This window comes from Theropithecus gelada, chromosome 9, assembly GCF_003255815.1.
Source record: "Theropithecus gelada isolate Dixy chromosome 9, Tgel_1.0, whole genome shotgun sequence".
NCBI classification, from domain to species: Eukaryota; Metazoa; Chordata; class Mammalia; order Primates; family Cercopithecidae; genus Theropithecus; species Theropithecus gelada.
This window is the reverse complement of record NC_037677.1, coordinates 110,483,725-110,501,721: the sequence shown is the minus strand read 5'-3', so window position 1 is coordinate 110,501,721 and position 17,997 is coordinate 110,483,725. Positions and strand designations below refer to the sequence as shown.

Genomic DNA, 17,997 nt, shown 5'->3' with positions numbered 1-17,997 from the left:
ACAAAAATAAACAGAACCTAGGGGCCTGTGGAACAGTTTCAAAATATCTAAGTAAGTATAACTGGAATCCCAGAAAAAGTGAATAGATTGGGGCAGAAAAAAATAACTGAATAATGCCCAAACTTTCAAAATTTGATTAAATATACAAATTCAGAGAATTCAAGCTCAGCATACACAAATTAAAACCATGTCTAGACACATCATAAACAAACTGCTGAAAACCAAAGGCTGAACACACACACATACACACACACACCTTGAAAGCAGCTGGGGAAAAGAGATGCAGTGAGGAATGGTTGCCTGGGGAATGTGGGTAAAGGTGGTGGGGCAGTGTGGGAAGGACTGCACACCTGTTACCTTGGGCAAGTTACTTAACTGTTCATCGCAAAATGAGGAAAATAATAGTAAATGCCTTGTAAGTCAGGTGGATTAAAAGAGATATCTGTGTAAGGCATTTAGCATAGTACCTAGTGTAAAGTAAAATTTCAACAAATTTTGCTATTATTATTTTTTAAAGTTGTAAGTACAAAGATTAACAAAAGATAAATGTAAACACTTATAAATATCAGAAGAGATTAGGAAAATAAAACAGCAAAGAAAGTGCATCATGTTGATAAACACAACAGATATAACCAAATACACATAATATTTGTACATTACCAGTCATACGAATAAATACCAATGGGCTTAACTCATTATTAAAAGAAAAAGATTTAGATAAGTTCTTTATATAAAAGATACATCTAAGAAAATGTGAATCAGAAAGGCTAAAAATAAAGGGGTAAAAAAAAGATATGAGAGGCAAATGAAAGCAGTAATATCAGGGTTGTAGATCTTCTCCTTCCGCATCTCCAATTTCTGGGCCAGATGAGTGTTTTGCTCCACTTCATTATCTAAACTGAAGTTTACATAGGTTTCAGTTTATCCTTGCGAGTTCTAGCTCATGTTTGCACGTGCTTTCTGGTTTGCCCTTGTTCTCTGCTACTTTATATCCATCTTTCCTTCTCAACCGCCTGACCTGCCATCAGGAGATATAATTTGCCAACAATTACACTTCAATTCCAAACCAAAGCACAAGAACATATACACACACATCTCTGCTTGAAGACCCTGAAAAGTTAGCAAACTCAGGTAGGTTGCAGGAGCACACAGAAGCAACAGCCTCACATATACTGGTTAGCCATGTAACTCCAATAACATAAGGTCAACTACCTAAAATGAATCCCCTATTAGTTCTCTCATTATTATTCCCAGTTGTTGTGCTTCTCTGATCAAACTATGACTAATATACCAAAACTGTAATTCCTAGTTTTGGTGTTAGCTCTACATGTGTAAAATCTCCATCCATCCATTAGCAGTTTCCCTACTCACCTATGGTTCCCTTGATCTCCCTATAGTAGATTCACCAGAAAGGGCACATGTGCACAGTACTCTCTGAGTTTTTGGACATTCAAACTGTTTTTCTTTAACCTTGATTGATTCTTAAAGGACAAATGGTTGGATATAATCTTTTTGGTTTATTATTTACACTCATTAAGATTTCTGAAATGTCACTGTACTGTTGCCTTGCTTTGTAAGTTATTTGTGAAAAGCATGGTCAAACTTAAATGTCTTTGTAAACTACCTTTTCTGTTTTTCAATGTTTAAAATATAATAATTTTACTAGGATACTTCTTGGACTGTTCTGGGTCAATTTTCCCTGGTACCTGGTAGGCCCTTTCAATATGTAGATTCAAGGTTTCTTTTCTTTCCAGAAAGTTTTCTTGATTCTAATTTAGATATTTGCTCCAGTCAGCTGTTCTGATTTTCTTGAGGGTCTCCAAGTAGTCTTATGTTGGACCTCCTCTGCCTGTTTTCCAATTCAATCATTTTTTTCTTTAAACCTTTTAACTTTTTTGTTTAAGCTCATTTTCATTATTTAGGGATCCCCCCTGCTTTTAATGCCCCTTAATAAATTTTTATACAAATTTATTGTCCCTTGGACAAACTTAGTTTTCATTTGTAATACAATTTTGAATTTGTCTTCTCTTTTCTGGATTCAGTTAACACTCCTTTCCTTTTTTCTTTTTTGTCCATTTCTTAGTTTTCTAATTTGTGATTCAAACTGTTTTTTTCATTACTCCTAAATGCTGAGGATATTTAATCCAGTATGAAGGAAGGTGTTACAGTTTTGTCAATTTTGTGACTGTTAGAGAATCTGTATCAACATTTTAACTCTGAATTGCACTTTCAGCATTTTTTGCAGTAGTTTTTATATAGGTGTGATCTGCTTTTTTCTATTCCTCTTCATTTTGTGAACAGGGTTCCTAGTTTGACAGCGCCCTCTTCTGACAGTTCCCTTTTTCTGGGCAGTTTCATTTATGAATAGCATTGGTGGAAGGAGGGGTTGGTATATCTTCTTTCTCTTTTGTTTCCATTAGAACCTTAGCTTTTCCCTCGTATTTCCTTCTTTCCCTTCAGTGGCCTGTCTCCAAGGGAAACCACATCTTTCCTAGATAGCTGATTATCTCCCAGGAGCAATACTTCTCTGAGGCTTCCCTAGTCCTGCACTCTTTTAAGAGCTGGTGATACGGTCTAGTATATCCAAACCTGTGTTCAGTATTTTATACTTTGTATTGGAGCTTCTCTTTCTGGGGGTAAAGAGACTATTCTGTTTGTGCTTTGTCTAAGTACTCTGAACCACTCTACTTATTCTCATGGAGTCTTTTAAGTCTCTCCTATACTTGTTCTTGGCATCCACAGACTTACAGCAATAGAACCTTTATGGGAATTTAGTTTATTTCTGAACTTACATGTAATGTGAAGCCATGATATTCTCTGTCTCCTAGTATCGTGAAATGCAGAGCCAAGTGTGGTTTTACTTGCTCTCCCCTTTTTTATTGTTTGGAACAGAGGGGAGGGACAGTGGGGAGATTCAACATCAGGTGGCCACCATCCTCCTCCAAACGCAGAAGTAGCAGAGATAGATTCTTTTTAATAATCAGGTTTATTGACACATAATTATTTACATTAATCTTTCATACTTTAAATTTAATTGAGTATAAAACCAGAAACTGGTATAAAAATAGGAGTATAGTATAAAATAGAAGTATTTCCAATAGTATAAAAACAGAAGTACTTCCAATACGATAAAGAATAAGGAAAAAATGCCTACTATCTCTACTATTGTTTAACAATAAATTGGGGTGGTGTGTGGGGGATTAGCCAACATAATTAGACAAGTGAAATCAATTAGAGGTATAAGACGGAAAAATTTCTATGTGGAGATATAACAGTACATCAAGAAAAGTCCAGAGACTCAATTATAAAACTAAGTCAAATAATAAAAGATTCAGGGCTAGGTGCAGTGGCTCACGCCTGTAATCCCAACACTTTGGGAGGCTGAGGCTGGCAGATCACCTGAGGTCGGGAATTTGAGACCAGCCTGACCAACATGGATAAACTCCATCTCTACTAAAAATACAAACTTAGCCAAGCGCCATGTAATCCCAGCTACTTGGGAGGCTGAGGCAGAAGAATTGCTTGAACTTGGGAAGCGGACGTTGCAGTGAGCCGAGATTGTGCCACTGCACTCCAGCCTGGGCAATAAGAGCAAAACTCCGTCTCAAAAAAAAAGAAGATGATTCAGGAAGACAGAATACATAATTAACACATGGAAATCGATAGCCTTTATATACTCAAACAATAACCAGTTAGGGGATATAATGGCAGACAAAACTCCATGTACAATAAACAGCCATATAAACATAAGATTAACTCAACTCAAAAATGCATCTTAAAATCATACAAAGATACCATTTCCTACCTATTAGATTGGTAAAAATTAAAAAGTATGTCAAAACATTTTATTGAAGCAGCACCTAAGAAAGAGGTACACTCCCACACTGCTAGTAGAAATACAAACTGGTACAACTTTCCTGATGGAGAATTAGGCAATACCTAACGAAACTACATATTTACTTAACTTTGACCCAGCAATGCCACATCTAGGAATTTATCCTTAGGCGATTCCACCAGCAAGACAAAAGCATACCCACAAGATTATTTATTGCTTATAATTGCTAAATATGGAATGATCTAAGAGCAAACACACAGGATAGGAGAGTGGCTGAAAGAGGTATGGCACACACACAGTGGAGTACTATGCAGTTATTTTTAAAAGTCAAGAAGTTCTCTATGAACTGTTATGAAGTGACTCCTGGGATAAATTTTTACATGAAAAAAGCGAATGTATACAAATGTCTGCAGAATGTCATGTTTTGTTTAAAAAAAAAGAAATTTTTAAAAATATGGGACAGAAATGGGAAGGCAGGAACAGTTAGAAGGGATGGGTGGATAGAATAAGTATCTGTTTCATCCTCACTATGAAGACCATATTGTCTTACACACTGAAAAACAAAGTCAACAAAGATAGGGAGGAGGACTTAAAATGAAATACAAATAGAAAAAAATAAATCTAACTATACTTCAAATGAATAACATAATCTAATGGGGGAAGCTGAGAAGTGGGATGGAATAGCCTAAGTAATTTCCAAATTATCTGAGAGACTAGAAGCAAAAACACCATAGTAGCAATGAGCACATCTAGTTCCCAGACCTTGGTTTCTCAACACCATTCCCTACTAAAAGGAATCAAAGCTCCTTAGAGAAATAGCTGACTCCGGGTTGGACTGGAAAAACATTAGATACATCTGGAAATATTTTGGTGTGATTAGTAAGGAAGGGCTCAAAAAAGGACAAAGAAATGCCAAAAGAACACAGAACACAGCCTGAAGGAGATCCTATTAGTCAAATCTTGGACAATTTGAACACGAAAATAAATTATCACAGTAATGATTTATAACCCAGTGTATTTTAAATAAGAATCCATGCGTTAAATCCATATACATTTTATGTACATTATATATATATGTAATATTTATCATAAAATGTTATCATGTATCACACATATTTTCCTTCTGATGAATATATCCCAACATTTCCTTGAAGAAGTGATGACTGAAGTGAGATGTGAATGATGAGGTGTTAGGTGCAGAGAACACTGAAGGAGATTCCAGGGAAAGACAACAGCACCTACAAAGACGAAGCATGAAAGATAGAAGAAACTTACGAAGGTAAGCGACTAGGCACAGAGAACAAGGGAGAACGTGGGACAAAATGAGAATAAACATACAGATGGGATCAGTCTCGTAAGTCATGGTAAAGATTTATATCTTTATCCTAAGAAAAATGGGAAGTCCCATGGAGAATGAAGTGCAACTTTCAAAGATATTTCAAACTAAAATCACAACCTTCCCCTCCAAATATGACCTTTTCAGTGTTTCCTGTCACTGAATGGCACCATCATCCATCCAATTATACAAGCAAAAAACCAATATAGGACATCTCTGTAATAACCAATCAGCCCTCTCTCATCATCCATACTTAATCCACAATCAAGTCCTATTGCTCTTATCAGCTATGACTGGTTTCAAGTTGTTATCTGATCTCACAGAGAGCACAATAGCCTTGTCACAGATTTCCCACATACATGCTTGTCCACCAAGGAGTTATCCACCCTGAAGTCACTGATCTTTTAAAAACACAAATCTGATCATGTCACCTTGTTGCAGAAAATCCTTCATTGGCTTTCAATTGTTTCCAGTATAACAAATCTCATCTCTCCAGCATCTTCTCCACACCCTTTTCCTCCTGCAGTATATTCTAGGACTTCCCTTGGTTCCTCAATAATATCATTACTCCTTTTGCTTTACAGGGTTGACATACAGTGTTCCCTCTGACTGGAATGTTCTCATCTGTTTTCACCTACTAAAGGCACATTGTCTTTTAGAACTGAAGTTCAATTTTTACTTTCATAAGAAAGATTTCTTCCAGATTAAACTCTATGTCATCATAGCAGCCTATAATTTTTTCTATAGATCACTAATCAGAAATTATAAAAATATGTATGTGATTATTTAATTATATGCCTTCTCGTTAGACTATAATGCCTACTAATTACATAGTGCCCATGCATGTTTTATTATTCTCCAGTACAGTGCCTAGTACATAAACTAATGATTTCACAGGACATAAATACTGAAGGAATTTATAAATCTGTATAATAAACCATATCATATTGTCCAAATAGGAGATCTATATTGATGTACATAGAAACACAATTGCCAAATATCCACTCCCATTTTTTTCTGTAAGAACCTCAATATTCAGGTTTTTCTTAAATTATTTTGCTTTTTCTGTTAATCATGCATAGTAAAAAAGCGGATGTAAAAGATTCTTCCATTAATGAATCCTTTGCCAATACAGGGATCAAAATTACTCCATTTAAGAGAAAATACAGAAGGAAAGGAAAGGAGAGGGAGACAGGAAAGAGGGAGAGAAGAGGGCAAGGAGGAATGGAATGAGGGAAGGAGAAACTATATCAAAAATTATAACTTCCTTCTTTTCAGTGAAGTAAAACAAACAACAACAAAAACCACACATACATGGTGGCTCAGGCTATTTGTAATACCAGCACTTTGGGAGGCTGAGGCGGGCAGATCACTTGAGCCCAGGAGTTTGTGGCTGCCGTGAGCTGTGACTGCACCAGTGAACTCCAGCCCGGGCAGCAGAGTGAGATCTTGTCTCTGACTAACAAACAAAAAACATGATAAATATATAACTGCTCCTAAAATATTAGTAATAAAACCACTTTTTAAAATACATATTTTTAAAGCTTCAAAGGTCTTATTGAGGGATGTATACTTCTAAGTGCACTCAATTACAATTGTATATACTATAGTAGAACGTGTAGTTTAATCACAAGCAATGTAAAAACCTAGTTAAATGCAAGGACTGAGAATATTTGAGGCATTTTTGAAAGATGTTTAAAAAGAAAAAACATCTGTAATGGTGACATTCTGAGATCCAGAAGACAACCATGGCTTCACTAGACAAAAAGGATGAGACGATGATTCCAGGCAGAGGGAACACTGTGTCAAGGTGTTAAAGCAAGAGGAATGATGATACTTAGGAACTGAAGGAAAGCCAGGGAGGCTAGAACAGCTTTGAGGAAGGATGAGAAGGGTGTGGAAAAGATGCTGGAGAGGCAAAATTTTCGTTTTTATGCTAAGAACAATGGAAACAGGAAAATGAAAGGATCAAAATCGCTGAACACTAAACTGGGAAAGAAATAAGAAGCAAATTTGAAAGCAAATCAAACACTGATGTCAGGCTGTTGTCCACACCAAACATCTGAAAATGTGCCATAAATTGGTAATATTTTCATAGTACTTTATTTAAGAACACAGAACAATACATAGATGAGATGAACTACTGAATAAAGAAAATATAATGTGTGTGCAGAAAGAGTTAACATAGTAACCCTGACCGCTATCCTTTAAAAGGTGTGCAGACAAGATTGGCTCTTGCCTGGCTTCTGGGAGCTTAGATTTCAGGAGGGTTTTCACCATTCCTAGAACTGATAAGAGTGGCTCACTATGCCTAAAATGTTTGTACAAACAACACAGTTTATGCTGAATACCTGCTTTCCTTCTGAGAGTCTGGACTTTTGAAACATGACAGCAAGCAGAAGCTGCCTACATGACCAGCCTCCAAGAAAAGCCTTGGTTATTTCTGAGCCTCTCTGGTTGGCAACATCCCAAATGTGCTGTCACAACACATTGCTGAGGAAATTAAGAGCATCTTGGGTTGACTCCACTGAAAGAAGACTCTAGAATCTTGTATCTGGTCTCCCTTCAACTAGCCCCATGCATCTTTTCCCTTTCCTGATTCTGCTTGGTATCTTTTTGCTATAATATAGCCATGAGTACAACTATATCTTTTGAGTAGTTGATTCAGTACAACTGAATCTTGTGAGTGAGTACTCCCAATGAAAACTATCAAACCTGGTGGAGGAGCGGGGTGGGGTGGCGAGGTTTGAGAACCATGACACAAAGTGAAATTACAGACAGACTTATTTAAAGGCTTAGTTTTACTCAAATTAAAAGTGCATTCTTCTCATTTTTAATAAAGTATAAAACAGAAAAAAGCATATACTACATGACAATACTAGCATTTACTCAACAGTAATATGAAATTCAGATTTTTAGAAAGTCTGATTTAGTTATACATTAACATAATATACACCTAGCAATCACATGAAAATACACAAGGTTTTCCTAATAGATGCTTTCCCGTAAAACAAAAGTGCTTTTCCTTAGATAATAGCCATTATGTTCAATTTCAGTACCATATAATAACATACCATTAATGTACACACCATAAATAAAAAACTTAGAAGCTCTCAAGTAGAAAAGGGTTGCAGTTTAACATAAATATGTACTAAGTTATTATTAATTAATAACAATCTTAGGGCATAGTTACTTCTTTTAAAATGTTTAAACATCAGAACAATTCATTACTATTAAATACGTTTTGCTTTTTGCTTTCAAACTTTTTGGCACTTGCGATTTCTCATTCACTACTGTGAAAGTGGCACTGCCCCCTATTACAAACCCGTGTTTAAAAGCTGATTTAGAGGAAGCAAGTTGATTATGAAATTGGACCTCTTTCAAGGTGTTTTGAATTAATAAACACTTCCTTATTCAGTGGAGCATTTTTGGCTTTATGGTAAAATGAGCGGAACATTTCATGGAATTTTAAATATGCTGCCAAATGTCACTTCGAGAACATAAATAGCACTGCTGCAGATACATTCAGAAGTACATCAAATAGTAATGGGAGAAGACATTTAACTACAAAAAAAGCAAATTTAATTTAGTGACTTAGTGACAGCTTATTGAGCTGTCATGTGATCATTTCTGGGTATGTCCGCTTTTATGAATATGAACTGAACTTTTCTTCTAATCAATATAAAAATCTTTTATTAAGTTATCAGGATTTTCATATAGCAGCATATTACAGAAGTAATGCTTCTTTGAAATACAATGTTGAGACTACTTACAAAATATTTTTAATGGTTAAAAATTTATTCCACTATGTAACAAACCTGTACGTTCAGCACATGTATCCCAGAACTTAAAGTTAAAAAAAAAAAAAAAAATCCATGTTATATTTAAAAAAAAGAAAGAAAAAGAAAGCCTCTGTGAACACGCATCACAATGGCATTCTCAACTATTTCTCATGCTTTTCCTTTTTTCTACTATTCTTCACAAACTTGCGGCAAATTAAAGTTCTACGGTAATCTCAAAAAAATATATATTCCACAAACAATATTCTAACAGCCAAATATAGAAAAACACTAGTCAGTATTCTCTACCACACTAACAAGTGAGTTATTGGGCCAGCAAATCATACCCAGTAATATGCTAATAAACCAGCTCTTTTATATGGTGAGAGGAATGGGGGATGAAAAGCGACTTTTAAAACCTCTGATTTGTAGCATTTGTTGATTTCCATGGTCTAAATACTCCCACTACAGCTGATTTCAAGATTACCACTGGCTCATAAAATTTCTTACATACTTAACAAATGGCTCTCACCAGCCTACAGGAGCCAGCTCCAACACACCACTGACTATTCCCTTCCCAGTGGTGCACAATTCTGACCTTGTAAGGTTCATTTTTAAAATAGTTGTTAAAACTTGTTAAATCTTGGCTCACTGCAACCTCTGCCTCCTGAGTTCAAGCGATTCTCCTGCCTCAGCCTCCCTAGCAGTTGGGATAACAGGTGCGCGGCACCATGCCCAGCTAATTTTTGTATTTTTAGTAGAGACGGGGTTTCACCATGTTGGCCAGGATGGTCTCCATCTCTTGACCTCATGATCCACCTGCCTTGGCCTCCCAAAGTGCTGGGATTATAGGTGTGAGCCACCGCGCCCGGCCGATTTTTGTGTTCTTATAGTTTCTTCCATAAAATTTATTATTTTAACCATTTGCAAGTGTACAGTTCAGGGTATTTACTACATTCCTATTGCTGTGCAACCATTGCCATCCTCCATCTCCAGAACTCATTTCATTTTGCAAAACTAAAAATGTTCCCATTATACAATAGCTCCACATTCTCCCCTCTAACTAGTCACTAGCAACTACCATTTTACTTTCTGTCTCTATGATTCAGACTACTCTAAGTACCCTGTATAAGTGAAATTACACAGTATTTGAATTTTTATGTGTGGCAAAAATTGCGATTTTTTTTCACCTAGCATAATGTCCTCAAAGTTCATCCATGTTGTTAGAATTTCCTTCCAAGGTTGAATAATATTCCATTATACGCATACACCACATTTTCCTTACCTATGATCCATCAATGGACACTTAGGCTGTTTCTAAATCTTGGCTATTGAGAATAATGCTACTAGATATAGGTCTATTCAGGTTTTCTATTTCTTCATAGTTTCGTCTTAGTAGGTGTTGTTTTCAGAAATTCATCTACTTCATCTAGGTTATCCAATTTGTTGGTGTACAATTGCTCATAGTACTCATAATCCTTTTTACTTCTGCAGAATTGGTAGTAATGTTCCCATTTTCATTCCTGATTTTAAAAATTTGAGTCTTCTTTTTTCTTAGTCTAGCTAGCTAAAGGTCTAGGAATTTTTCTGGTACTTTCAGAGAATCAACTTTTGGTTGGTTGTACCCAAATTGATCTTTTCTATTATCTATTTTATTTCTCCCTGCTTGAATCTTTATTTTCCTTCCTTCAGTTAGCTTTGGGTTTAGTTTGTTTTTCTTTTTCTAGATACTTAAGGTGTAAAATTTGATTAAGATACTTGTTTTTTAATATAAGCATTTATAACCATAAATTCTTCCTTAGCCCTGTTTTCACCATGTGCCATAAGTTTTGTCACATTTTGTTTTCATTTTTCTCTAAGTATTTTCTAATAATTACCTATTTGTTTTCCTCTTTGGTCCACTGGTTATTTAAGAGTGTGCTCTTTGATTTCCACACTTTGTGAATTTTCCAGTTTTCCTTTGGTTATTGTTTTCTAACTTCATTTGTGATCAGAAAAGATACTTTATCTTTTAAAATAATCTATTGAAATTAACTTGTGGCATTAACTTATGGTCTATCCTGGAAAATGTCCCATATGCAATCCTGTTGTTGGGTAGTGTTCTCTTGTCGGGGAGAGTGTCCTGTATATATTAGGTATAATTCTCCAACTACTATTATAGAATTGTCTATTTCTCCCCTCAATTCTGTCAATTTTTGCTTCATATATTTTGTCTGTTATTAAGTACCTAAGTGTTTATAACCATTGTATCATCTACATATTAATTTTTTTATTTTTTAATAAATGAGGTATTGCTATGTTACTCAGGCTGGTCTCCTACTCCTGGCCTCAAGTGATCTTCCTGCCTCAGCCTCCTGAGTAGCTGGGATTACAGGTGCAATCTGTGCTCGGCCTGGGCTTTTTATTAGTATATAATGCCCTTCTTTGTCTCTTGTAACCTTTTTAGATTTAAAGTCCATTTTGTCTGATACTAACATAGCCATCCTAGCTCTCTTTTAGTTACTATTTGCATAGAATATCCTTTTCCATCCTTTCTATTTTAACCCGTTTGTATCTTTGGATCTAAAGTGAGTCTCCTGAAGAGAACATACAGTTGGAATATGTTATATATTCATTCTGCCAATTTCTACCTTTCAATTAGAGGGTGTAATCCATTTACATTTAAAGTAATTATTGACCAAGAGGGACTTATCTGTCATTTGGCTATTTGTTTTCTACATGCCTTAGAGCTTTTTTGTCCCTCATTTCCTACAGTACTCTTTTTTGTTTGGTTGACTTCTATTTTGTAGTGAAACATTTAAATTCTTTTATTTCATTTTGTGTATGCTCTTTAGTTTTTTTTTTTTTTTTTTGGAACCAGGGGAATTACATTTAACATCTTAAAGTGATCACACTCTAATTTGAATTTATGCCAGCTTCAATAACATACAAAAACTCTGCTCCTTTAACACGTCCACCCCATCCCTTTCAGTTGTTGATAGCGCCAAATTATATCTTTGTACCTTGTATCTCCAAATATATAAACTAATAATTACTTCAATGCATTAGTTTCTTAAATTACATAGAAAACAGGCCAGGCACAGTGGCTCATGCCTTTAATTCCAGCCAGCAGTTTGAGAGGCCGAGGTGGGCGGATCACCTGAGGTCAGGAGTTCAAGACCAGCCTGGCCAACATGGCAAACCTGTCTCTACTAAAAAAAATACAAAAACTAACTGGGCATGGTGGCAGGCGTCTGTAATCCCAGCTACTTGGGAGGCTGAGGCAGAAGAATTGCTTGAGCATGGGAGACAGAGGTTGCAGTGGGCTGAGATTGTGCCACTATACTCCAGCCTGGGGAATAGAGCGAGACTGTCTCAAAAAAAAAAAAAAAAAATTACATAGAAAACAAAATGTGATGTTACAATAACATTAGCTTTTAGAATAAATTTAAAAATCTAGTAGTCTCTTAAATCATGTAGAAAACAAAAAGTGGAGTTAAACACCATTGTTACAGTAACACTAGTTTTCATACTTGCCCACGTATTTACTTTTACTGAGATCTTTATTTCTTCACAGGCTTCAAATTATTGTCTAGTGTCCTTTCATTTCAACCTGAAGAGCTCCTTTAGCATTTCTTTCAGGGCAGGTCTATTAGTGAACTCCCTTAGCTTTTATTTATCTGGAAATGTCTTACTTTCTCTCTCACTTTTGAAGGAGAGTTTGCCAGGCATAGAATTCTTGGTTGACAGTTTTGTTCCTTTTTAGTACTTTGAATATATTGGCCCACTGCCTTCTGGCCTCCAAAGTTTCTGATGAGACATCAGCTGATTATTGAAGATTTCTTGTATGTGATGAGTTGCTTCTCTCTTGCTGCTTTCAAGATTTTCTCTTTGATTTTAGGCAGTTTGATAATAATGTGTCTTGGCGTGGTTCTCTTTGAGTTCATCCTACTTGGACTTCACTAAACTTCTTAGATGTTTGTGTTCATGTTTTTCATCAAATTTGGGATGTTTTCAACCATTATTTCTTCAAATATTCTCTGCCAAAATGCATATGCTGGTCTGATTGATGGCGTTCCAAGGTCCTTTAGGCTCTGTTTTCTCTTCTTCAATCTCTGTTTGTTCCTCAATCATTTCCATTGCCTTATCTTCAAGTTCACTGATTCTTCTTCCTGCCTACTCAAATCTATCTTCGAATCTCTCCATGGCCTCTGACCTATGAGGGTTTGACTTACGATTTTTCAACTTTATGATGAGTTTATCTGGACATAATCCCACTGTAAGTCAAAGAGCTCCTTATGATTTAGGAAGTTATGATTTCTACTGAGTATCACCTTTCCACCATCAAGTCAAAATATTTTAAGTTGAATCATCGTAAGTCAGAGACCATCTGCTGTGCTACCAAGCATTAAACATACTTTCTCAACTTAATATTTTCAACTTACCATGGGTTTATCAAGCTTCACTATAAATCAAGGAGCCTCTGTAGTGAGTTTCTCCTCTCCGTTAGTCCCCACTTTTCAATTTCAGAATTTCTTTCTAGCTTCTATTTAGGTTTTCTCTTTATTGTTATTTCCATTTTCTTCATACATTTTTTTTTAAACTTTTTCCACATTTTCCTTCAGTTATCTGGGTATCTTTAAGACAGTGTTTTAAAGTTTTTGTCTCATAGATAGGCTATCAAGTATTTTTCAGAGACAATTTCTATCGGTTTACTTTTTTTCCTTTGAATGGGCCACACTTCCCTGTTCTTTGTGTTTGCTTTGTGATTCTTTGTTGAAACTGAGAGTGAATTCTTGCTCCACTTACAAAGTATTTTACTTTTCAGAAGTGTATTTGTATATAAAGATATTTTTAATTTTTTGTCACAATATGCTATAAAAACAATGTTTCCAGTAAAGTGGTAGGCGATTATAAGGATCCATTCTAGGAAGTCACTGAATCTGCTTAAGGTATGGGGTTAACCATACGCTCACCAAATAGTCTTTTAGGGGTGATCTTAGGTATGGAACTGGTAAACTTTGAGATTCTTAACTTCATGTGTAATGCCATTCTAAAACACAAATGTCATCTGTCTACTAAAAAACAAATCAAAAACAAACTTCAATATCTCTGTATCCTCAACAGAAGGAAAAGTCTAAACTATTAAGAACGCTATACAATGCATTTCACAAGGTGGTCCTAACCTAACCTACCTTTGTCTCCTTTTACTTTTACCATGAACCCTTACAATCTTGCCACACTAAATTATTTACCTGTTCTTGGAGCAAGAATCCTACTCCTCTGTGCTTCCATGCTTGTTTACCTGACGCTTCCTCAGCCAGGATTGTCCCTTCTGCCCCATTTTCATTTTCAGCTGCACTCCTGCTCATTTTTCAAGTTCTAGCTCAATTGTTTCCTTCTCTGAGAAATCTTTTCCAATGTTTCTAGGCAAAGTGACTTACTCCTTTCCTCAGGTTCCATATGCTTTTTATTCAATTTTGTTACATATTTCCTCAGCAGTTAGCAGAGTACCCTGCACATAACAACATGTTCAATAAATGTGATGTCTTGAACAAGAAACACTGGCATCCAAAACCTAGGAGATAAGATATCCACATTTCTTAAATCCATACAGATATATTTTTAATAACAGGATTTAGCTAGTAGAAATATTTGAGTTCTTGATAAATCATTTGACTGGTAATTTTAATATACAATCTATTACAATTCAGAAGCATCTGAAGTTTAAGTTGCACTGAAGATTTCTCTATCACTTCCTCTTTAAAGTTTAGTTTCAGAATATCTTTTACTTTTGTACATATATCGTCTATTCTCATCTTTACTATCACAGGATTGGTGACCCCATCTCTTTTTTTTAATCCACTCTAAGATTAGCGCTTCAATTCATTTAAACCTAATTAAATGGTACCTTTAATTAATTTCATTTACTCCCATGCTTTTTTAGAAAGTAAACCAAAAAAAAAAAAAAATTAATTTTTCAAACTTCTAAAGCCAATAAGTGTAATCTACATCTTTAGAATCTGTAATACCATAAAAATGGATTTCCTAGTGTGCTTTGAAAAACATTAGCTGTAATAAATCATTTTTTAATGAAGCAGGGTCAATGAAAGAGTATCTGTTATATTTGGCATTCCACTGCAGTTAATGTCATTCAATATTAATGAAAGCCTAGTCACATTTCCTAATAAGAACTTTAAACCTTTATATCACAGTGAAAAGAGTATAAAATTAAGGTCATATATTTTATTTTTTTAATAGAAAAAATTTAAGTAAACCTCAACATACAAAGACCTTTTAATATACCTGATCATGAAAAAAGCAAATTATGCCCTTAGCCTCAGAGAAAAAAACCATATACTAAATGCTGGTTCTTTAGATAGGCAGACCACTATCACTAAGCTTAACCCTTTATGAAAAGGTACATGTCATAGATTAGAGATTACTTTTAGAATCACTGAAGTCTTGCCAAATGTTCATTCTCCTATGAGCTAATGAGTCAGCCACTCTTCCAGTGACTATGCCAGAACAGTCTGTTAGAAACTAATTAAAGAGCAGATACCTTTATCAGAGTATGTGTGCTCTAATGCATGGAGATCAGGCAATAGGTGAATACAGTTTATGCAGCAGTAGGTGAAGAAATCAAGGATGACTATTTTTCCACATAGATCCTTGTAGACAGAAATAGGCTCTTCTGTGTTCAGCCATTCTAATCCTGAAATTTACATAAAATAAATTACAATGATTAAAGGGAAAAGGAATTTACCTGAAACTTTCCATTAAAATGTGATCCTTTTTTTTTTTTTAAAGACTAATGTGAATAGTCAAACACTTTAAGAGAAAGTAGCACCATTTAAAGGCTGTGGCAGTTGCATGCTATTTACTATTGTTTACTATGAACCATCATTTTCTATCAACAAAAGAAATAAAAGACATATCTGTATGACTGTGACTAAACAGATTATTTGTGGTTTGGAAGAAAAGACCAAGAAGGCAAATCAATGGAGATTAAAAGCCCAAAAAGGGAAGAAAGAAAAGGAAGGGATGGGGGTACGGGTTGGGGAGCAGGAGGAATAGAGGATGGGAAAGCTGGCTATTATAATGCCGTCCGCAAATAAATCAAGAAAAAGCTACTAAATTCTTTCAGAAAGAGTGTAATAGTCTGTGAAAAGGAGTAAGGGCAACACACTTAGGCAAAAAAAAAAAAAAAAAAAAAAAGGAAGAAATATCAAATAGTAAATCAACCTAATTACATAAACAATTAGATACAAATGGGCTACCCAGAATAAAGGTCAAGTTTAAGAATAGTAAGACATAACTAAACATCAAAAAGGAGTGAAATGTGTGTAAGGATAAACATACAAAATGCCTAAGCCAGTTTCCTAAAGGAGAAGAAACTGAAATATTCTGGATTTGAATGAGACCGTAAATACAAAATAAAATATGTTAAATGTAAAGTTAAGCAAAATACACTTACTGTTGTTATAGATTTCATTGAGGTAACATTAATATTGATGAAAAACGTGTTCCCTTTCCTCCCAAAAAAGTAAACTCTGTACTATGAAGAAAGATTTTGTTAACTAATAATAAAGTACAGCATCTCTATTTAATCAATTTAAGAAAACAAAGTTTACTGCTTATAAATAACTTAATGCAGCTATTACAACTATTAATTATACCTTGAAGCAGGTATTTAGAATAGCAGCAACTGAAAGCCAAAGTTAAGAGGAATAAGTAAACAGTAACAACTAATGACTAACAACAATAACTGTAGCTACTCAATCGTAACAAAATTCTAGAAAAAAAAAATCTGCAGATCAAACTAGTATTTGGGTCAATTAGTCCAAACTAATGAGGTTTCAGTATACAGTGACCTCAATTATCCATTTTGCTAAAGTATTAATTATATACCAGACCAAGTGATCATACAAAACTTCACACTAATTAATGTATATTTCATATCCTACTTGCAAAATATTTATGAATCTGTCTTCTATGATTTTTCTGTAAACAGTCAAGAGTGGCTTAGATCTGGGGGTATAGAAAGAATTATTACATCTCAGTTACTGTGCTAGATACTTACCAGACTTAATAATAATGTATTTTATAATAACAATAATTACAATGAATACAATAAAAAGGTGCTAACATTTAGTAAGCTTTCCTGTAAATTAAGAATTTTACATATATTACTTTTGAAACAAATAATAATCCTGAAAGGTAAATAATAGTTCAATTTTGCAAGTGAGAAATATAAGCCTTGGAGGTCAAGTAACTGGCTCAAAATCACACAACAACAAAATGGAAATAACAAGGATCTAATTCCAGGTCTGTGTGAATCTACCCATTACACTGCACTGTCACCCATAAACACGTAAGTCTTCTAAGAAATAAAGCATACAGTGTTTTAGATAAAGTTATGTTTATGACTTCTTGATTATAGTTTACCGCTAAAGAAACCAAGAAAACAGTCATTTCCAGCATTCTGTCCTCAATAATCGGGTCCAGGAGAAAATCATACTATGTTAAACACAAACCCTGAATATTTGTGTTTTTTTACTTATGAGTCACAGAAGTCAAATCTCATGGGAATAAAATACACTCCCTGTAAATACAAAAAAGACTAGAAAATAAAAAACATTCCCCAAATCCCAGTTGATGGCCTGCTTGTTTATAACAGTGTACTTAACTATATAACTACCTTCTGTACCAAAATTTTTTTAAATCATCTATTTGTATAGATGTAAACAATATTTTAAAGTTTATTTGATTTGATAAGCTTTCATGTACCCAATTCTTCTGTAATAATTCCACAATATTTCAAATCCAGTATAAAATTAATAGTAGGAAAAATAAGCACTTCTCAAGGTGGGTAGTGCAAAAGGCTTGGAAAGACACCAAATACTCTAGAGGCTGGTTCCGGTATACCTCCCATGAGATAACTGAACTCTGCCACATCCAACCAATTAACTATACATGTGGTTTCAGTGTCACGCCAGGACACATGCCAGAACCACCAGGCAAAGCAAAGCTACTCCCATCCAAAGAAGGTAAAATACGTTTTCATT

General features: G+C 34.9%; 1 protein-coding gene across 1 annotated transcript in view; it reads right to left on the bottom strand.

The window, feature by feature from the left end:
• The window catches only part of NHLRC2 (NHL repeat containing 2), a 56,645-nt gene that overhangs the window by 37,058 nt on the left and 1,590 nt on the right, over positions 1 to 17,997 (bottom strand). The window contains exon 2 of the mRNA XM_025396820.1: positions 15,492 to 15,644. Within this exon, the coding sequence (XP_025252605.1) occupies positions 15,492 to 15,644 (153 nt within the window). The remainder of the gene's footprint in view (positions 1 to 15,491; positions 15,645 to 17,997) is intronic.